The 23,128-nt window shown below is 39.6% G+C and overlaps 2 protein-coding genes across 4 annotated transcripts in view; one reads left to right on the forward strand and one right to left on the reverse strand.

Annotated features, from left to right (window-relative positions):
* The window catches only part of LOC139939051 (TBCC domain-containing protein 1-like), a 70,818-nt gene extending 69,092 nt beyond the window's left edge, over positions 1–1,726 (reverse strand). For both annotated transcript variants that reach the window (XM_071934768.1, XM_071934767.1), the window contains exon 1: positions 1,651–1,726. The gene's annotated coding sequence lies outside the window, so the exon portion shown is untranslated. The remainder of the gene's footprint in view (positions 1–1,650) is intronic.
* A 122-nt stretch (positions 1,727–1,848) lies between these two features.
* On the forward strand, positions 1,849–23,128 carry LOC139939049 (uncharacterized). Of its 2 annotated transcripts, none has more exons than XM_071934763.1 (16): positions 1,849–1,996; positions 2,930–3,982; positions 4,877–5,017; positions 5,378–5,497; positions 6,181–6,326; positions 6,708–9,038; positions 9,519–10,607; positions 10,859–10,952; positions 11,845–12,059; positions 12,987–13,130; positions 13,937–14,071; positions 14,329–14,445; positions 15,554–15,679; positions 16,024–16,217; positions 16,845–16,958; positions 17,634–23,128. In XM_071934763.1, the coding sequence occupies exons 2-16, from the start codon at positions 2,986–2,988 to the stop codon at positions 17,857–17,859; spliced, it is 6,189 nt and encodes a 2,062-aa protein (XP_071790864.1). In that variant the 5' UTR covers positions 1,849–1,996; positions 2,930–2,985; the 3' UTR covers positions 17,860–23,128. The 2 variants fall into 2 exon arrangements, with proteins under 2 accessions (XP_071790864.1, XP_071790866.1); XM_071934765.1 differs by having other exon boundaries at positions 4,880–5,017.

A 23,128-nucleotide genomic window follows, 5' to 3' on the forward strand; every position in this document is an offset into this window, starting at 1 on the left:
AAACACCTAGAAAGCTAACTGCTTGTCCAAAGTGTGGTATGGGGGTGCTCTTGTTGTGCGGTCGTGAAGGTGCCGTATTTTAGAAGTAAAAACATCCTCATCATCTTAAAGGAACACGTTGCCTTGGATCGGTCGAGTTTGTCTATAAAAAGCGTTTGTAACCATTTGTTATCAAATGCATCAGGTTGGAAAGATGTTGTAAAAGTAGAATAACAATGATCCACACAAAAAAACCTCGAAATTGCATGGTTTTCCCTTTACTTTGCGAACTAACACGGTCGGCCATTTATGGGAATCAAAAATTTGCCTCCCATAAATGGCCGAGCGTGTTTGTTGACGAAGTAAAAGGAAAATCGCGCAATTTCAAGGCATGTTTGTGTGGATCATTGTATTCTACTTTTAACATTATCTTTCTACCCACATGTGCATTTAATTTAACAAACGGTTACAAACGCTTTTCAAAGACCAACTCGACCGATCCAAGGCAACGTGTTCCTTTAAAGCTGTTGATGGGTGGTGGTGGGGCGCATGTCTCTCACCGCCGGAAGGGCCACTGTCTGAAAAATGGGTAGATTCTGCTGTACTCGTAAACACTAAATTACTCAACCTCAAAATGTTTCAGTCTCTATCATGAACCATGTGCGTTCGATTGTGATTGTGTAGTAGAATCTGGTGAACCATGGTGGCTGAGATGACATCACCACTTTGTACAAAATATTTGTTGGGGGAGTTTTCCATCATGACTATGTTTGTAAAAATCATTACTGATGGGGCGTTGTTTTTGTAAATGCGGCTTTAAATACTTTGTAAAACCAGAGTTACTCTAACTGCCCCAGTTATCCAGCCTGACGCTTATCATATATTCCTACCCAGTTCTAGAACTATGACGTTCGCTCCGCTATCACCTCGGGAGGCGATAGCGGAACGAACATCATCATAGTTCTAGGACTGGGTACCTGATGCAACTCTACATTGAAATAACAAACAGTTTTTGTTTTGCATTGAAATAAACTCAGCAAAAATATTAATCATTGTTTTGAAAACACAAACAAGAACTGACTGAAGAAAGGGATGTTTTTCTGTTGGACAAAAATGTCAAGTACATCAATTGATCATGTGATGATTGTATTAAAATACCGTATTTATTATTTGATTGATGGGATCCGATTGATGATTGTTTATTTTCTCATTACACATAATTAGGTCAAATCTTAAAACAGATTCCCAGGCATGGTTGAATTTAGACTAGCTCAGCTGACTAGATAAAGATTTTTCTGCTTGCATTTAATGGTTTTAATTTGCAAAATTTAATAATATGCGGGGGGGGGGAGAAGAAGTTAAGATATTTTCATTACGTTGGTTAAACAAATTAAATCAATGAAAGTAATCAGGATTGATTGAGACAAATTTAAAAGTCGCGCGTTTGGAGCATGATCGCAGCATGATGTGCAGTGCCGCGATGCGGCAGTGCCCCGCAAATTAACAACCGCAAGAGAATAGGAAAGCAAAACACGCACCATAACAATCTCAAACAACCCATTTATTGCACAAACCATTGATTGAAACGCTGCATTTGGGCCTATAAAATGCATATAATAGTTATAAAATTAACAACTTCAGATTGGAGTTAGAGTCAAAAGTTTGCATTACAAAAAGTGAATTTTCCAGCTCACCTAGTGGCTGCCATCTTGAAATCTCTTTTCACGTACAGAGTGAGATTTCAAAGCTGTCAGGCGTTCATTCTTTTTTGTCCTCCATCATCGTTCCCAGGTATAGATTTAGTATCATTTAGCGTACATAATATATCGGCTGTGAACGAGGTTGAATGTACGCGTGGAACCCGGAAGACCTCTCGTTTTTCGTGAGAGTTCGTGAAAAGGGATGTGTTCAATCTTCGTCAATCGGGATTTTAATATAAAGAGGCGAAACATCCAATTTATAGTAAATCAGTAATAGTCAGAACCATTTCTGGCGCAGTTTATGGTTTATTTTCAAGGTAAGATAACATATAACTCAATTTGTCTTGAGGAGTTAAAAAAGGTTGGGAAATGAACATTAGTTCTAGTTGACTCATCTCGAAACTGATCAATGAATCACGGATTCACCGGTCGATCAAAACTGTGTTTTTCAGTGTCATTTCTGTCACACATACTCACAGACACAGGGGTATTTCAGTCAACATGGCTCGTTAGTGTCGGTGTAGTATTACCTTGCCTCGTTTTTGTTTGACTTTTATTTTAACCTAGCCCGGGTTAGACTCCAAATTTACAATTTTATGATTTGTGACTTGACCTTGCTTTGTAATTTGTTAATTTTGACCAAGTGTTGACTTGCTTTAGTATTATTTATTATATAATCAACAAAGTTAAAAATTGAATATTCATAATTGATAATCACGATCATGTCATGTCATGTCTTGCCGATGATGATGTGAGTGTAAACTGTACCTGCGAACTTGTGTTTTTGACTTGGTCACTCCGAGGTTTAAATTTAAAAGTAGACTAACAGTAACACAACTACAGTACAGAGTCCCAGAGTCGCAGAGACAATTGAAACATTAAAAGGGCCACAGACTTGAATTGAACGGTAAACTTGGATTAAAGGCAATCAAATTGTTGAAAATGAAATCTTTACCTGTGATGGCAGTGTCATCCAACTGGTTTTTTGTACTACCGTAATCTTGGATTGGACTTTATTTCCATTTAAAGTTTTGGGGAAAAGACATTTTTGTACTTTTATAGGAAACTTATATTTTATTTCATGGACCTTAAATTAGAACAAGCAAAGGCATTAACAACTTAATTTATTACCCTAACAGATTGTTCTTCATTCAAAACCTGTTCAATGTACGTAATTAACATTAAAATAAAAACTATAATCCCATGTTCATAAATACTAATCTTTGACTAATGTTTTTCTTTCATTGAAGCTTTTGCCGGCTAATTTCGCCTGGCTTCCTGAATTTCCAGTCAAGAATGTATCTCAATGGATGAATCCGAATTGTCTGCTTCAAGACGAACAAACCACCTTACCAGACAGCTGGGGGATACTAGGGGCTCTTTTGACGTCCTCATTTCCTACGACTCTGAGATACAGCGGCAAGAGTCTGCGGGAGACAGGACAAACAGAAGCCAGGAGACTTTGCGGGAGCTTGCCGGACTCTCTCGTATAGAGTCTCCATCCTCCAGACAAGACTACGAGGAAGTGTCTCTCCCTCGGGGTGAGATCCTAGAAGATGACATCAGTGAGATTCCAGTCAGAGATGTAGATTCTGTTAGTACTGTAGTACCTGACGCAGGTTTAGTGACCACTACGGGACATCTCCAAACTCAACCGCAGTTTGATTTGTTTTCAGCTGCATCATTACCGTCATCTCCTGACAGATTACCATCTCATGAAGGTCCCCAGATCTTGAATTCATCAGATCCTCTTGTCGAAGGTGATAGAAACACTGCAAGGTATCTTCGGATTCTTGTCCCACAGCAAGACACTGGTTCCCGAGCCTTAACGCCACCTCTGGACATTCCCAAACCACAACCAGGCTACAGCAGAAACACATCTTACAATTTCAGTGACGGCGAATTGTTTGAGAGCCTACCAAGCACATCAGAGTTTTTGTTGCTTGAGAGCCCCTCCGATTCCCCCGCCCACTTTAGTCAACTGCGCCTGACACTGAACAGCATAGAATCAGATGGGGAAACATTTTTATCCCTTGATGAAAGTGTAGGAGAACAACAGCACAGTTTGAACAACAGTTTTCTCAGGCAGCCCTCCAGACAGCATAGTCGTAGCAAGCAGAAAGTTACCAACAAGAGTAAAGCCATCGAGGACACACAGGTTGTGGGGAGTGATCTTAAGAAAGAACTCCAAAGGCTCGTTGTGGAGATTTACTCTGAGAGAAACACAGAGTTTGTCCCCATTCCAGGTCTGATTTCAAATAGAATGGATGCTATCCATTCTGCAAGAAATACAACACAGCAAGGTAATTTTTGGAACCCCCCCCCCCATTTCAGCTAAGCAGAGACTGCTTATTGCTTTCGCATATGAATACTGCTGCCCTTTTACCTGTTTACTCCCGTTACTACAAATCACTGATAAGGACTTACAGAGACCAAGCAAAAAAATCTTTTAAAAAAGAGGGTATAATTGTCCCTTTTGTTACAAAATCTTGAATGGAATTGCCCTTGCACTGACATCACACGTGGCTACTGTCTGCCAAAGGTCTGCCATTTTGTGGGTTAAAATGTATGTAAAGATACGGTGGTAGGCTGTTCTTCGTGCATGTTCAGCATTCTCTCTTAAAGGGAAGGTACACGTTTGGTGATTACTCAAATAAATATGAACTTAAAAACTGACTTGGTAAGGATCATTGGAGAGCTGTTGATAGTATAAAACATTGTGAGGAACGGCTCCTTCTGAAGTAGCATAGATTTCGAGAAAGAGGTAATTTCTCACTTAGTCTTTTGTTTCTATCTGAAAGCACACAAATTCGTCCACAAAGGGTGTTTTTTCTTTCATCATTTTCTCGCAACTTCGGTGACCAATTGAGCTCAAATTTTCACAGGCTAGTTATTTTATGCTTATGTTGGGATACACCAAGTGAGAAGACTGGTCTTTTACAATTACCAACTGTGTTCAGTGCCTTTAACTCGCTGTCCTAATGCATGTTATAACACCTAAAGACCAGTCAAAACTCACTTCTCTCAGTGTTCCAGCTGGCTAGTTTAGTGTTGAAATAAAAGTTCTAGAAATAGTGACTGCAGTCAAGGCATGCAGAATTTCAAAGCAGATGTTACAAACTTTATTGTGGCCACACTCACAACCAGATCTTTCACCAATTTGTTAAACCTTATTTGCATTTGTGTTCCTTGTTCAGCAGATTTGAAATCTCGCACAATGGGTGATGGGCACCCTTCCTTCGTACACTTCCAAGACAACATGTCATCTGTAGAAGACATCATGGACGCCAAAACAGTTTCTACTGCTCCTGACTCTCAAACAACTTATAACTTTGATGGTAAATAACAAATTAATCACAATACTTACATGTAAGCAAGCCTTAAACTTACACTTTGCTCAGAAAAGCACAGGGCACCTTGGCAATTGCTGTTGGTGCCCTTGGTTATTTCAAGGCCTGCTTACGAAGATCACCAGTGAAATGTTTTTTAGTAAATAGTTTACATCACTTTATCCACCTCATCTTTAAAAAACAACTAAGAGGACATGTTAAATAAATTTGAGTGTTTTATTTTTTCTATTTTCCATATATTTCTGAATTAATCACTAAAAATTGTTGAGTCTATGTGTCCATAAGATTAATTTTGTGGCATTGAAACTGATTTAATTTATACATTTTAAAATCTTTATCTCTGAAAAGGAGCCGATAAAGCAGCTGTATCTGGCAGTGACCGCCCTCAACCGGCTGGAGCCAGTTTGGAGACATTGTCAGCCCTGTCCTCTACTGCTGATGCTTTGGCTCTACAGCGCTCTGTCATTGGTAAAAACCTCTTGGTGGTTTAAAGAATCACTAGCCCTCCTTCTGTCTAACCTTTGTTAATGCCATTTACAAGTTAGGAAGTGAGATATGACTTTGAAGAATAAGTGATTCATGACCTTAACATCAGATCTGTCAACTGATGGTTATAATTAAAATAAGGTTGCTCTTTTTGAATCTCTTCAAATTTGAGTTGAAAGAGCCAACCACCTACGGAGCGCCCTTTGGTTGTGTACAAAAACAAGTATATTTGATTGCAGAAAGAATTTGACATTTATTGAAAGGGAATTTATATGGAAGGGATATCAATAAGTAAAGATTTTAGGTAAGGATTTTGTTACTACTTATTTTGCTGTAAAACAATATCGTCATAGAGATAATGGAGTTTGTATAAATAGCCTTTGAACAAAAGTTTTCTGTTGTCCAAAGATGTGTGCTCCATGCTTGAATAGTCACCAGCAGTTTTCTATGTCAAAACACAATTGATAACAAAGGGGTTAATACACAAGTGAGTCATTTCCTACGTGTATATACATGTGGACACACAATTGAATTATGATCTTGATGCAAATTAGCTTGAGTCCATGTTTTCAACAGAAGATATAACATTGTTTACTTCAGTTACAAGCTTTATTTTATGAGATGCTATTTGCAAGATGTTGACTGAAAGATGTTTTAACCACCAGGCTCTAGCCCAACAAAGCCAGCATCAATGGAAGAGATTGCAGCAGCCATTGCAGCAGCTGAGAAACAATACAGGCAGCGACTCCAGTATTATAAGCAGCAACAGCAGCCTGAACAGCAGCACAATGGCAATCCACCGTTCAATATGGTAACAAAAACACTTTCTTAAAACAAGGAATGTTTCATTGCAACTACATAATAATGCCAGTCTATCATTATGGGAAAGCTCCAATATTAAGAAAGAGGCTTAAATGAAACCCCCATTTGGTCTGGCAATTCACTCCTGTTATCTCCTTGTAAATCCTTTTCCAAACAATGGACTTAATTGGATCATGCGCAAACCAGTAGTGCTGCTGACTGCCCCATGCAGATTAACTGCTCATCCTTTAATTTTAACGACCCAACCAACATACTATCTGAGTATGGAGCTTTCCTGTGATGTAATCCAGTGTACAATTTGTTCCTGATTTGTTTTTAATGTTTTAAATAAAAAGCTTAATGAAAATGTTTCTGGTGTTTTGTTTTCCAGAATACCTTGGATGAAATGCCAACCCGCCTACCAGCCACCCCACCGAGAGACACCTCTGAGGACAATACTCTTGTCCAATCAAACCATGAAGTCAATAACCTTGTATCAAATGGTAACCAAAACATAACACACACATATGACCCCCAGCAAGGTGCACCAGCCAGAACCAAATCCTTACCAAATACCACAAGAGTGCGCCCTGGCTCACTGGTCGCTCAAAACACAGGACTCGCTGTTAGTAGTGCAGTTGGGGCCAGGTTTGGGACCCCAACCTCAAGTAAAGAACATAGCCTGTCGCCAAAAGATTCCTCCAACAAGGATCCAGTGTTTTTCCGTAGTCCAGTTCAAGCTATCACAACCTCACGAGGTGGGCGAACAATAGCCGTTCACAAACCTGACCCCAAGAAAGTAGAGAGTAAAGGATCTAAGAAACATAACCCTAAGAGAGTTGACAACCAGGTTTATTCTACCCCTGCTGAGATGAAGGCATTAATCGCTTCACATTCAGAGGATCTGCTGCAGGACAAGAAGCACAGCAAACTTCCACCAAGTGTTGTCTCTGTCAAAGCTGCAGAGGATCAATTTCAGGTTCAAGAGGTTGGAGTTGAGCCAAACTCGGGGGTCATTGTAACAAGTGATCCAATTCACAGAGTCCACGAAGACCCTTTTACTGAACATCAGGCTGCACATACCTCTCCATTGCCATCTCCTGAGGGAGATAAACCCAAGCAGTCTTTTCTAGGATCGTTTTTGCAGTGGGGAAAGAAGCAAGAACCACACCCTCAATCCCTCAATTATGAAACCACCTCATCAACCGCACCATCACCTGGTGCTGTCTCACCTGGTGAACTTTCAAGCCTGGGAAACAGTGGGAAATCCCATTATTCAGGTCTTGGGCAACAGACAGCTGCAGAGAGCCAAGACTCTGGTATTGACTTAGTACCATCCGCAAACAATATAGGGGAGGTATTCCATGCTGACTTCGAGCCAGTCAGTGCCTCAACTCCTGTAAAATACAGAGAGGATAGTAATGGCGTCACTGAGCCACACATGGCCAACAACAGAATGATGAGCTCGCTAGCCAAGAAAGCCGACTCTGATGACGAAACTGATTCTAGGCTTCACACAAGACAAGGCCCATTAGGAGAGTCCTCATCCCACCAGCAAACCTTCCCCAGTGGGAGCAGTGCTCAGAAGTCCAGATCAATCAGAGCAAATCACGTTGGGAATAGTACTTCCCATGGAAGTATGCGTCGGAGGAACTTGAACAAATTGCCAAGTACACGACTGACATCAGTGTATGGGTCCCTCAAGGTTGCAAGCCCTAGTTTTCCAGCAACTTCAACAGATCCAGGAGATATGGAAAGTGTATTACGAGAAAAAGCTAACCTTGAAGGGAGGTTGGAGACTCTCGCAGCAGAAACAGAAGCAGCCCTGCAACAGAGAGCTGAGATGCAGACTCGGGTCGCTTCGCTTCAGGCTCAGCTTAAAGCACAAAGCTCTGTTGCTGACACCTCTCAACACCAAGTGTCTGCCATTACTAATGATCTTATCGCTGCTCAGCAGAATCAAGCACAGCTTGAACAGGCTGTAGCAGCACTTCAAAACAGTCTTGAAAGTAAGGAGGAGGATTTAGACAATCTTCACAGAGACCTGGAATCTTCTGAGTCTACAAGCCACAGGCTTAACCTAAAGATGGAAGAGATTAAGGAAGTCATGGTAGCAAAAGAAGCAACAATTGCAACCTTAAAAGAAAAGATCACAGCTTTGCACAAAGAAGCAGAAAAAGCCCACAAGGAACGTACTCAGTATTTAGCAGAGCTCAAGACACTACAAGGGGATGTGGAATCACTCATTAGTTCCAAAGAATGGTTTGAGGAGCAGCTGCAAGCAGCCCAAGAGTCTCGGAGTAAGCTTCAGAAGGAGCTCACAGAAACCCAGACCCAGGCAAAGAAGCAAGGCGCAGCAGTTGAAACCCTAAAAGCAGACAAAGCACAGCTGCAACATCAGTTATCTGAAACCCAGCAGCAAGCTTTGAAGGAGAAGGAACTGATCGCCAAGCATTTAGAGACGATTGAGGCAGACTTTCTTGCCCGTGAAGCTGCATTTGAAGATCTTCAAAAGGAGAAAACTGCTGTCCAGGAGGCTGTGGCTTCCAGGATGGACCAGATGAACGAAGAGAGGTCAAAGCTGTCCAATTTGATTGCTAGCTGTGTTGAACTTGAACGCCAATTGGATAGAACACAGAAAGAGCTGGCAGACAAGAAAGCTAGTGTTACAAATCTAGAAGCTGAAAAGAAAGAACTAGTTAAGAGACTAGCACTTGTTCAAGTGAGTAAGAATTAAAGATGCAGTGTTTAATAATTAGATTGTAACATGCAAATATAATCATCATCACAATTAAGTGAAATGTTAAAAACAAGTACAGTGTAGTAGATTGTTGGATACCTTTTATACATACCAGGTATGCATAAGTGTGTGTGTTGAAACTAAAGATGTTCTAGGTTTTATTTTTTGTAGATAACCAACAGAGAAATCCTTAAAAAGTGAAAGGACAAAAAAAAGTCCTTGGTTTGACAAACATGTTTGTGTAGGGACTGCTAGGTGTGAGGACTTTAACAAAGGGATGCTGGTGTTTTGACAGAGCAATGCTATGTAAATGCAAACCCAGTGGGGGCATTGCTAAAAAACTAAAGTCCAACCAAAGGAAAAACAAACTGAAGTCTTTAATTTACGGGGTCAATATATATGTGCGGGTGCGTGTTGGTAAAAAATGTCATTTATTGTTCTGGTTTTTTTGTCTCTTTAAAGGAGTCTCTTATTTCACGTGACAATGAGCTGGAGGCAATGCAAGAAAAATGTATTGACAAGGAGACGAAGTTACAAGAACTTCAAAGTAATTCAACAGAACAAGAAGGTGCTTTGCAGAATCATCGAGCTGAGAAGGCCTCCCTGGAAGCAGCTCTGGCTGCCGCCAACCAGGAGAAAAGGGCATTTGATGAGGCATTGCAGACCTTACGAAAGGATATGGGAAAGGTAGAGCAGAACTTCATGCAGATGAAGCAGGAATTGAATAACAAGAATGCCCAGATGGAGATGCTGGAGAGAGACAGAGAGGATGCCCAGATGCAGCTACATAATGCTGGGGAGCAGCTGAAGCATCATCAACAGAGTATGGAGAGCTACCAGGAGGACCTCAGTGGCAAGGACAACCTGGTAGGAGAGTTGGGTAGAGTCAAAGATGTCTTGGAATCTGAGATTGCCACACTCAGACAGAAGCTTGATGCATTGCAAAAAGCGAATAAGGAGTCTCACGCAATCAGGGCAGGCCTTCAGGATGAGTTGGCACAGAGTCAAGAAGATTTCAAAGACTTGGAAGTCCAGTTGGAGTCGGCGATGTCAGAGAATGCTCACCTGGAAGGGCAGCTGGAAATGATGGCTGATGAGCAGCAGCGCTTCTCAAATCTTCTAGATGAGAATGCCAACTTGAAGCAGAGGCTTGCTGAAACCCAGAGCACAACGCACCGTGAGCTCGCAGACCAGAGAGCCAAGGTGCTACGTCTCGGCTCAGATCTTGCCTCCACACAGAAGGAGCTGAAGGACAAGCAGCGTAGCTATGAGACAACGGCAGGAACTCTGACCAGGAAACTCAAGGAAGCCTTGGATTCTAAACAGGCTGCTGAAGGAGACTTAGAGGCCCTTCGCCAGAATGCAGCAGCCAGTAGCATTGAAGTGCAGAATCAACTCATTGCTCAACTGGAAGCTGCAAAGACGGAACTCTATACTGCCCAGAGAGATCGGGATGACCTAGAAAGACAACTTGAAACATTGAAAACTAGAATGGAAGAGGAGGCTGATGAATATAAGGATAGAGTGGCAGAGCTCGAGGATCAGCTCCAGGTAAACAATAATAATCCACAACAATAAATAACATTACAAATACAATGTACATATCCTCAAGAAACAAATTCACTGTAAACAAGCATGGCATACAAATTGAAGACTTTTAATATTACCAATATCTGTCTAAGTAACAAATATATATTGTGTTTCATGTCCAGCACGTTGTTCAGTTATGGCTTTGGTTCTTTTACATTACTTCCCTCTTTTTAATCCCGGCATTTGATTTTAATTTTATATTCATTGTCAAGGTTCTTAAAGACTTGTGTGAGCAGCAACAGAAAAATGACGAAGCCACTCGCAGGATGGCATTGGACCTGGAGAGAGAACGAGGGCGTTTGGCAGGTCAGTACCTAAAACATGACATTTCTTCATTCGTCTCGGTGTCTGTTGACATTGAGAAGCAGGAATGATATTCTTCCTACTTAAAGGGAAGGTACACGTTTGGTAATTACTCAAAACAAATATTAACTTAAAAAACTGACTTGGTTACGAGCATTTGGATAGCTGTTGATAATATAAAACCTTGTGAGAAACGGCCCCCTCTAAAGTAGTAGCATAGGTTTTGAAATAGAGGTCATTTCTCACTAAAATAATAAAAGACTTCTAGCCAGAAGTCTTTTGTTCCTATCTGAAAGCACACAAATTTGTCCAACAGGGGTGTTTGTTTTTACCATAATTTTCTCGAAATTTCCCATGTCCAATTGAGCTCATATTTTCACACACTTGTTATTTTATGCTTATGTTGGGATACACCAAGTGGGAAGACTGGTCTTTGACAATTACCAATAGTGTCCAGCCGTCGATTTCATCAAACTCTTCCTAACTTAAGACTAATCTTACGACTTAAGACGAGTCCCAGCCCTGCACTGTAGCATGCAGACCTTAAGATTAATCCTATGTTAGGACGAGTTACTCGTCCTAACTCGAGATAAGATGAGTCCTAACTCTTTGTGAAATCGACGGCAGTGCCTTGAAGTCTGATTTCTGATTTTTTTTTTGCCCTGGAAAAATTTTATTTCTGTTTTATTAAATAGCCTAAAAAATATGTTAAACCATAAACCATAATATGAACAAGTAGTTCAGCCCTTGTGGTCAAAGATTTTTTTCCTACTTTTACACCAGGATCAAATTTCATGCCTGCATGTGTACATGTACATGTAGGTCAGCCCAAAATATCCCTGCTGAAAATGGTTTGGGGCCCAAACTTTATTTTATTTATCCTATTCTATTGAAGGTGTTCAGCAAAGCCACTCGGCCCTAAAGCAACATGCCAACCTACTCGAGGCAGCTCTGGGGCGGCGAGAAACAACCTTGGCCGAGATGGCTGGCCAGATGTCCACCAGCAGCCAGGAGCATGCTGCTGAGGAAGGGAAGCTCCGTGCGAAGCTCCGAGAGGTCACCGAAGCGCTCAAGAAAGAGAAGGAGGCGAGCAAGAAACTTCAAAAACAGGTGTGTGGAGGAACAACATTTGATTTTCAGACAAACTGTACACATACCTGCTGCGTATTGAATAAGCCTTTTTTGCTATGAAAGTCGCCATCTTGTAAAGCAAACCGTATGCACGTCCAAATGTGTACATAAATGCAGCACGAAGCATTCCTGGTTTGATTTCTAAGGCACACACACAGTCGCCATGTTGTAGGGCATATATTTAGAAGGTGACGTCATATTAAATACAGTCTTTTGCGGTGTTATGGTAGATAGGCTATGCCAGCCTAAAGTATGATTTCATGTGGTGAATGAATCTGAAACGAGGGTAAAACCCACTCATGGTAAGGAGCTACATAAAGAGAAATATTTAAGATAAAACTTTGGGCAGCTGCAGGTAGGAATTGATATCCCTCCTAAAATAGTCTAGATTGTTTGTTTGAATGATCTTCCCATCAAGGGAACTCGGCAAACTCCCACAAAGGGATATAAACACCAAGCTGGCAACAGCCAATCTCTCTCATACGAACATTGGTTTAGTGTCTATGATTATGAATTACACAATTCAAGAAATTGTGATTCATTAACTAGACGACAATATTTATTCTAGTCGTTGTGAAATCAGCAGTTAGCTGGGGGATTCAAACCCACAACCTTGTGATTGCAAGTCCTGCAGTCTAACCACTTGACCACGGTGACAGATTGTATGATGGAGGGAAACATGCAACAGGCAAGGAGTTCCAAAGAGATGCAGTACGCGAAATAAAGCTGGTGGAATGGCTCTTTGGTCTATATCTTAGCAAAGCAGTTTAGTTTCCAGCGAGAATTGCTACGGGGATTACTTTACTCAAGATTAAAGAAGCAGAAAGCCTGGTTTCATGCTCAAACATTCTTTAAAGCAATGAATATAGCTGTAGTATTAATTAATAATTAAATGAATTAATACAGGTTGCTTCAGGAAAAGCTGAGACTGGGAGACTTGTGAGGGACATTCAAGACCAAGGGGAAGTACTAGAGGAGACCAGACAACAGCAGGATGCCCAAGGTCAGGAACTACAGGCCCTTTCACAACAACTCAACAAGGCTGCTCAGGTATGGCATTTTAGCATACATTCATGCACTATAAGTTATAATACTACTTGGTTCTTATACATGTTATTTAGCTCTTTGTTGCACCCCCTAAGAGCGTATCAAAGCACATAGTATTTTATTGTGCAAGGTTTGTGGAACTATGTTTGTGTAGCACCTTGCAATGGTTTACACATGTACATGGTGCTTTGGTGCAATGTGCTGCCTATCAGACTAATGTAGGAACATTGGGCTGAACCACTTCTTTTTATGAACCACTTCTCTTTATTCTTATTAGATTTTTATTAGATTTTTAATTGAATTTTGTTATTAGATATTTATTATTTACTATTGGCTGTATAATTATCTGCTTTTATTATTGCTTTGTGTACTACATTTGTTAAATCTATATAAATTTTATTGTGTACCCCAGATGTGGGGCAACAGATCTACGGATCATAGTATGTATTTGCTTTTGTTGTCCCTTGCCCATCTTGGGGTATAGTTATTTTCAATGTATTTTGTTTTGTACTGTTATGGCAAATAAAGTAATAATAATAATAATAATAAGTGTACTGGATATTTTTACCTGCAATACACAATACACATGACCTACAGCTTTACGTACAACCTGGAGGATGCAGCAGTAATGGTTAAGTGTCTTACTACAGGACAGAAGTGTCTTGACCGGGACTCGAACCCACACTCTGAACAGAAACACCAGAGCTTGTGTCTGGGTGCTCTTACTTGCTGGTCCACGACACACCATGGAAGTATTGACAGAACTGTTTCACTCTTGAAGATACTTATTTTGTTTTAAATACTTCCAGCTGGAGGAAGATCAAAAAATGAAAGCAGATGAGGTCAGAGTTCAACTACAGGAGGCACGAGGTCAGATAGGTCAGCTGAAGAGACAGCTTCAACAGAAGCAATCTAGAGATCCTGTCGTAGCTGAGCAAATCAAGGTAAAGAAATGAACCAAAGACAACATACATGTACCAATGTGGTGGTGTTTGTCTAAAAAGCTTGAATAACCAAAGAGTGTTTGAGAGAGACAGAAAGGGAATGCGACTTTTTATTGCAGAAATCAAATAATAAACCACAACCGAAACTGACTAGGTAAATTCAAAAACAAAATTGACGTGAGGTTATTGGTTCAAATCCTGCTCTTTTCATCGAGATGCCTAGAAACGCCTTTAATACATTTTTGTTGTTCTTGTAGGCTTTGGAGTGGGAAAGTGAACAGCGAGGGCGTGAAGCGGAAGCCTTGAAAGAGCAACTAGAGTTAGCAGAGCACAGACAGAAGATAGAGATGGACAACGCCCAGGCTACCTTACAGGTACTACCCTCAAACATACACACCAAGTGCTAAGTAGTGGTTTTTAGTTTCTAGCCTGAACTGAAAATTATTGGTCTTGGCCTGCTGTCCAATGTGCGATTTAGCCCTGGAGAGTTAGAAAATGGAGTTAAGCTGTTGGAAACTGCTTACCAACTAAAAGGACCCATGGGTACAAAAGCACAACATAGTAAATGACCTGAGGGTTTGACCCTAGCAGAGTCTTTCTCGAAGGCTATATGACAACGCAACACTAAAAACTGGTATATAAGTGTAACAGAGGCAGACAAAAGGGAAAAGGGGGGGGGGTTGGAGGAAAGGGGCTTGTTTGACCACAAGATATTAGAAGCACAACTGACAAGATCGTAGATGGGAAGAGGGAGACAAGGTAATTAATTAATAGCGCCATCTTTCTAGAAAACTAATCCGAGGCGCTGGAGAGAAAAAGAAACTGAAATGAAAAAGTTGATACAAAAAAAAGGATCTAAAGAGTGCTTAATAGACCCTTCCCATGAAATATGTAAATTGCACATAGCGCCTGCGCACTAACATTTTGGTTGGCAAAATGAGGGAACATCGCGCTGTTTTGTACACGGCTAATGGGTGCGTGACGCAGACGCGATTGTGCGTCTGCTTAGTGCACAACTCTATGGCGTTTGCCAACCAACAGGGTCTGTACACATGCGTGAATGTGATTAGCATATTTCATATATTAAAGTGACTTAGGAAACAAATAGGTTTTCAGTTGCAATTTAAATGTTTCTAAGGATGAAGCTGTGCGAATGGCTATTGGTAGAGTATTCTAGAGGGTTGGTGCTGCATATGAAAAAGCCTGATTACCATAAGAGCTGTGTGTCCTCTGTGTCACAAGAAGAAACTTGTTTGATGATCTCAGGCTGCGTAGAGGAATGTATTGTGAAGTAAATTCATTGTGATAGCCTGGTGCTAATCCATGAAGTACTTTCCATGTTAAAAGTAATAATTCGTGAATGAGGGAGATTAAAGAGGTTTTCCGCGGGGAAAAGGAGAAGGCAAAGACAAAAGATTATTATAGTCTTTCCTTCCTGGAGATCTAAACACAATTTTATCTGTTAATGTTTTCTTTTTACAGATGGGGCGCAAGGAGCTAGAATCTCTGAAGGCGGAGCTTGACTCAACTCGGAAGGAGAAATTTGCCTACCAAGGAAAGCTCAGTCAGTTCAAGTCAGCTCTTAAAGCTACATTACAACAAAACAAGGTACGGTATATAAAAAAAACCATTGAACTAGATCATACGGTCATTTGGTGGCCAACTACTAACACCAACTTTGTAATAAGGGAATACAATAGTTGGGACAAGGTCTTGAACAGCCGTTTAAAACTGGCATGGTCATTTGGGCGAGATAAAGGACCAAGCAGAAGGCGGGGTCCTTTATCGCATGGCCATGTCCCTGCAAAGGTTTTATTACTTCATTACCAGAATCCCAGGATTTGCTTTGGAGTTTGCTTTGAAATAGCCGAAAGTTTTGACATGCGGCAAAAAAAGGTGGTTTAAAAGACTTGCTAACATGATAATCATTCTGTTTCATCTTCCATTTATAGCTCCTGAAGGCAAAATTAAAATCGAGGCAGAAAGAGAGGAATGCCGCAGCAAACATGAAGACGGCTGCCGGTCTGGTAGCCAGCGGTGATGTTACCATGGTGCCTGATGACATCATAGTGCCTGAAATTAGCGTAGATGTTGAGGCCTTACTGAATAGTGATGATAGAGATGGCGTGACAGCCAGCAGTAGCAAGTAAGACTTAACCCTAAACCTGCTCCAGGGTCTGTACTTGGACCATCTTGCTTTTTTCTCATTCAATTCAGTGTAAACCAAACAGAGCCTGGATAGACAATTAATATTGGTCCCTGCAGCAACTACATGTACACTGGTTACTAGCCAAACATCGCATTTTATCTATCCAAATGCCAGCACAGCGTAGCTTCTCCCTACCTGATTGACCTACTGTCATTTCATGCTAGGCAGGGGCTTCAGTCTTCATCAGATACTTCCTTATTGCATGTTAACATCAAATCTTGTAGTACGGGCAATAAGTCTTTTTCCATAGCCAGCCCAAGTTAATTGAACAAACTCCCTGTTCAAATCAGAGACTCTGGCCATGTTTGAAACAGCAACTTCGGCTACAGCTACAGCAAGATCATCCGTCTTCCCCTTGTTAATGAAAAGGCAGATGCTCGCAGTCTAGCCGTAGTCATTTCGGGCATGGCATCTCCTTCCATTCACAGATTTTAAAAAATTCTCAAAACCTTCCTTGTGGTTACTAGAAAGAGCCCCCACTAAGCTGCAGTGACAACAATCACTGCCCTCACATGCAAGGATCCACAATAATTCTGTTTTGTATCAATTTCTGTCTACCCACAGGCCTCTGACAGCATTACGGGGATGTTTACAATCCGTCAAGGATCAGATGGGTGGATTACAACAACAGATGGACGAGCACACATCGGCTGTCAACTCCTCTTCCCGAGCATGGAAGTAAGTACTCACTTTAAGTTATAAAGATTAAGATATGAACTTCATGTCGGATGACTTGTATACATGTACATGCCAAAGTTTTCTAAACTTGCCTACAGAGGACGGTTATAAATTTTAGGACAACTCCGGAACATCCTTTTGTTTGGCAGTCAGTTGACAGGCTTGTGTGTATAGTCACGCAGACATTCTATTGTGTAGGCTGCACAGGCATGCTGTACCTCGTTCCTTCATGTATGTACAGAGGGATAGATGGTACTGGAATTTGTGCTCTAAATCTCCCTTTTTCTGGTGGGTATTGTGTAATTCCTAATAAGAGACCGTTGTCCTTTTGTTATACTAATGTGGCTAACAAAAATGGACAGGCTATCATTGTTAATCATTGTACATGTGTTCGGCTCAGTGGGCAGTAAGTCCGAATGGAGTCTGAGATTCCAGCGTACCTTGGGATTTATGGTGTTCTCGAAAGAGAACAAAAAACCCTGATGCTTATTAGAACAACCTTGGATGTTTTTCCTTTGTCAAATCAGGGTTTTATTGTGAGGATATTCTCAAAGGAAAATTATTAGCTCCTAAAAGTTCAGAATATCATGCAGAGGCTAAGAAAATATATGTTTAATACCGCCGTGAAGTGGTTAAGTATCTTTTTGTAATATATACGCATATTTTTTATGATAGGGATGTTGAGTCCAAAGTACGAGACCTACGTAAATCCTGTATGCCACCAGTGGAAGGGTCCTCTTCTACAGCTCCCACAAGCACCTCGAGACGTTCACCACCAACCACACCCAAGAAAGCCCCGCCCAAATCGGCGACGCCAACAGCCAATTACATAAACAACTCACCACGTACAACTCCAGCGTCCATGACCTTTCCCACCTTGCCGAACGTCTACGACATTTAACCTCTGGCTGTAAAGGTAGTGTATAGACCCTGTTCACAATGTGTAGCGTACATACAGGCGTGTCTCCTGTCCGCCATTTTGTGTGTAAAAACGTGCACAAAAGGAATGGACCCCCCTAAAAAAAACAGAAAATGGTAAATGCGCTTTGTTTGGAGGTGCGTGAAAACGTGTACTCATCCTTTTGTGCACATTTTGACACACAAAATGGCGAACAGGCGATGCGCGTGTATCTGCGCTGCGCCTTTTGAATAGGGTCTATTATCAATTTAAAATGATGTGTTTGGAAGCCATTGGGAAGCAGTTGCTAAAAGCCCATAATGGCCACAAAAGAAATAACAGACATTTTGGCAGAACTATTGTTTTAAACTTTTTTTTAGAAGCAAATGTTGTACATTTTTATTTCGAGTTTCGCCAAAGAAACAACTTTTTAGTTTCCTTCTTTTTTACAAGATGTTTTAGCTGGCTGTGAAATGGAGGGGGGGGGGGGACAGTTATTGTCAGTCATTGTTCTGAAGAAGGAAAAAAACATTTTCATTTGAAATGTATAAACATTTTCTTCTTTGTATTATTAGCATAGATTAATCCTTCAGGGATGTCCAAAATATGTAGAACTTAAATTTGCATGTACATTGTAGAAAACATAGGTTTTGTATACAGTAGTGTAGTTATAGGCAGTAGACACTATTGGTAATTGTCAAAGACTAGCCTTCACAGTTGGTGTATCTCAACATAAACATAAAATAACAAACCTGTGAAAATTTGAGCTCAATCGGTCATCGAAAAAGTACCCTTGTCACAAGAAGTTGTGTGCGTTTAGATGGTTGATTTTGAGACCTCTAGTTCTAAATCTGAGGTCTCGAAATCAAATTCGTGGAAAATTACTTCTTTCTCGAAAACTATGGCACTTCAGAGGGAGCCGTTTCTCACAATGTTTTATACCATCAACCTCTCCCCATTACTCGTCACCAAGAAAGGTTTTATGCTAATAATTATTTTGAGTAATTACCAATAGTGTCCACTTCCTTTAATGTAGGTTACAATTTTACGAGAAGAATTTTTCCAGGGGCGAGATCCTATTTATAAGTAATGTACAGTTGTAGTTGAAGCAATTCAAACTTTCTGATTTTCACTTTGAACTGATGAAGAAAATTGCTGATAGAATGTTTAAGATCTAGTGCAGTATACACGTATGAAAATGAAATAAACTCTTTTGTAGCATTTTATAGTCACCCGTAGTTATACAATAAGGGTTAAGATATGTATATGGAACTTGCCCAACTTCTATAGACCAGGGCCCAATTTCATAGAGCTGCTTAAGCACAAAAATTTGCTAAGCATGAAATTTCTGCCTCGATAAAACAGGATCACCAACTGATATTTCCACGTGATTTTCAGGATGAGCAAACTACATCTGAATACCAGTAACAAGCAATATGCAACAAGAAGAAATTTGGTTGGTAATCCTGTTTTTATCAAGAAGGAAATTTCATGGTGAGCAAATTTTTGTGCTTAGCAGCTCTATGAAATTGGGCCCTGCTGAAAAGCAAACAAATTACATGAGCACCAAAACAAGTTACCAACCAATTTGCCATGTGACTGATTGAAATACAAAGTGATTTCTCACTCAATCACCTTCGGTTCATGAATAATCCTGTTGTGCAATATTTTCTATTTAGCAGTTCTTCGAATATGCCCCGGCGTGTATTTTGTTCATGAATACATTAAGTTAAAATAAATGGTGCTAGTAAAATAACAAAAAAAACAATTCTACTACATGTACAGTCAAAAGATAAACCAGTTGTTAGTGCGCATTCCGTTGCATGCCTGAAACTGTGATCTTTGAAATTAGCTACTTGTTTTGCTGAAATATTTGTATAGAAATATTCACTTAATACATGTACAATCATCAACTGGTTTTCTGCTTAGTTTTAGTTAGTTTAGTTAGTTAGTTTCTGCTTAGTTTTAGTTAGTTTAGTTAGTTAGTTTCTGCTTAGTTTTAGTTAGTTTAGTTAGTTAGTTTCTGCTTAGTTTTAGTTAGTTTAGTTAGTTAGTTTCTGCTTAGTTTTAGTTAGTTTAGTTAGTTAGTTTCTGCTTAGTTTTCTTGCTTAGCAAGGGATCAGCAGTGACCATGGAATTCTGCGCTTACGCTCCACCAAGGTCCATGGAAGTATGTGCTTTACAGGGCGCAATAAGCGCTGAATTCTCTGTTAGGCAGCGCCGTGAAATTGGGCCCCAGGTGAATTTGGTCGATATGAGATTGAAGAAGATAATGGAGGACCCAACTAGGTAAAGTTGTAAAGTTATAACAACTTGTATGTAACTGATATGTTTTTGACATGTTATTGCAGTAACAAACTTAAAAGGGTTTTTTAAGATTGTTACGATTTAATCAGTAAAAATCCGGCACTGCTTATTGTCTTCCTTGACAACAAATTTATGCTAAAGGGTTTCGGAAGTCTGGTGCATCTAATTATTGTAAAATATTACTTAGTAGGATGTAGACTGCTGTTTATAATACCAAACTGTTCAAGTTTAATATTTGGAAGCAATAATTATAAAGACAATATATTTAAATGAATCTATTTAAGCTAATTAAGCCTTGTATTAATTCAGTATACATAATTTGTAGTCAATGTTATTATTTGTTAGCCATGTTTTATTTTATTACCAATCATATTTTTATATGCTGCACATCTCTTTATTATTTTCAATGCAAAAATAGTGGACTACATAGCTCGATTAGATGGACCTACTAACAAAGATTGCCATTTTGGAGAAGTTGTACTTTGATTCTCAGTAAAACCCAAGTGGAACAGATCCTTGTGCTGTTTTTTGCCAGAAAGTTCCTTTTTCTTGCTTGGTATCAGGAAAAAGGTGTGAAAATTCTCATTCTAAAGCTTAGAGTTGAAAACCAGTTGCTTTAAAAAAGGAATTTTGTCTGACTTGTTGTTTGAAAGAAAACAGTTTTTCTATTTCAATCCAATGTAAAAGGATATAGCTTTTCCACTTGACGTCTCACAATGTAAAGCACGGTTGCTTTTCAAGCAATTTTGTCATTTGTTTTAATGCACAACTACGTCTTTTGCGTAAATACTGTATGTAGTGCGCGTGAGTTTGATCAAATTTCTTCCATGATTGGTCAATGAACCATGTGGCTGCATAGGAAAAATATGAAAGCTTGACGCCACTCAAAGGGTAAATCTTGATATTCTTTATCCCCAATTCAAAAGTTACATTGCTAAAATATAGGAATCAAACTGCTTCTAGCTACCGGGCAATCTTGGTGGTCTAGTAGGTTAGACACTGCTCTAGAATTGCAAAGGTTGTGGGTTTGAATTCCGAGTAATATGATTTTTTTTCTTCACAGAACTCGGGGAAGTACTGAGTATAAAGTGCTAACTTACATTGGGGTATGGGTAAAACCAAAATTTATATTGTTAAATAGTTACCCCTAAAGATGCCGTTTTTCTTTATACATGGATGCCGTAGGCTTAATTTATAATACTCAACCTTGAGTTTGAGTCACTTTGCATCATTAATTGAGTCTTGAGTGATACAATGTATCTCGGTAATTTTTACTCATTACTCAAGTTGTTAAATTTAGAAACTTTGCAATTTTTCAATGTTAATTTGGTTGAAAGATTAGTTTTTTCAAGACTTTATGTATACGTTCTCTAGGATATACCTCTCATTGGTATGAATATAGACTGTACAGGGTAAATGCTGGATAGTTGCAATGGATGTAGTGCTACTTTAATTACTATATTATTTAATTATAACTTATAGTTCAAATCTCAACTAAATTTATTATATAACCACCTATTTTAATCCTTCACAGTTATAAGTAATCATCAAAATGAAAGCACAATGTAGTGATAAATGTTATTCTGATACGGGAAATATTTTGTAGGGGTCAAGTTTTTAAGTTGGAAAAATTATTTGGTGTTGGAAGGATTAGTTTTTTAAAAATCAAATGAAAGTATTTGTTATACAATTTTCTACATCCACCCTAAAGGCAGAATGTTTAGTGGACACCATTTTGGCGTCAATGACCATACAGTACAACAATAAATTATTTTGTAGAATTACCTTTTAATAAGCAAGATAGCTCTAAGGGGGTCGACTTTTCATACCCACTTATTGAAAAAAGTAACGTGCCTTTATCATCCAGTCAAATTTCACAATAATAATAATAATAATAATAACATCACAGCATTTGTAAGGCGCATTTTCTCTGTATAACATTTAACGGCGCCAGTCCAGGTCAATCAAAGAATACTTAGAAGTGTTCAAACGCCTATCTGAAAAGATGTGTTGTAAGAGAGTTTTGGAAGTGAGTAGTGTCATGTGTCAGCAATCAAATATATTGTACATGTATGCTGGACCCCAATAGACCGTATGAATAACCTCTATTTTACCAGAAAATTCGCCATCTTGTAGGTCAAACCGTATGCGCGTCTTAATGCGTACATCATGCCTTCTGCAAGCTCTTGAAGTATTGTACAAATCTTGTACAAAATGTGACACCGTGTGTTGAAACTGAAAGTTTGGAGGATTGGAAACAACGATATGAACTGGAATTTTGACATGGTCTCTATTTTCAGACCGTTTTAGCCATACAGTCTTTTCCTTGTATTATCCGAACCTTGTCTTATACACAGCGCACTATTTACACGTACATGAACGAGAATCATAGAGTAAGAACTAGAGGGCGCACTGGTGATGCTGCTTGCAAGGAGACACGCCACCATTCTGTACGCACGTCGAATATGAACTACACGTTGGAGTTTGTTTATTGAACGCTACGCGATGCTGTTTTGTCAACTTACAAAATGGCCGCACAAACACACGCTGTGTGATGCTGTTTTGTCAACTTAGAAAATGGCAACATGCGCTCATGTCAGGCTGCGTATATAGGCCAGTGCGCCCTCTAGTTCTTATATATAACTCTATGACGATGATGTATATGTGGACTACGGGTGTGTGGTGATGATTGTACAGAAATGAAGGGTCTATAAAGGATACCATATTGACAGAATAACAATCGGATTCTAAAATATTGACACTAGTGATTCTACATTCCAAGTACACTGACACTTCATTGTGAAGAACTCAACTAATGATATTCTGCAGTGTTTATTTTTATGATGCATCATTATGTTCATCTGGGTAAATGTAGGAGTTTTAAATTGTTGAAATACTCCTTAAAAAATTAATTTTGGTTATTACCTAATTGTTTTACGATTTACTTTTCAATTTTGTAATTTGA

This window comes from Asterias amurensis, chromosome 6 (assembly GCF_032118995.1).
Source record: "Asterias amurensis chromosome 6, ASM3211899v1".
Taxonomy (NCBI): Eukaryota; Metazoa; Echinodermata; class Asteroidea; order Forcipulatida; family Asteriidae; genus Asterias; species Asterias amurensis.

What these genes read in the sequence shown, in the direction of transcription:
- LOC139939049 (XM_071934763.1), top strand. Translation starts at nt 2,986, where the DNA reads ATGGATGAATCCGAATTGTCTGCTTCAAGACGAACAAACCACCTTACC. An exon ending in AGCTCGAGGATCAGCTCCAG is followed by an intron (nt 10,608 to 10,858) that starts GTAAACAATAAT and finishes TTCATTGTCAAG; the next exon opens with GTTCTTAAAGACTTGTGTGA. An exon ending in CTACATTACAACAAAACAAG is followed by an intron (nt 15,680 to 16,023) that starts GTACGGTATATA and finishes TTCCATTTATAG; the next exon opens with CTCCTGAAGGCAAAATTAAA.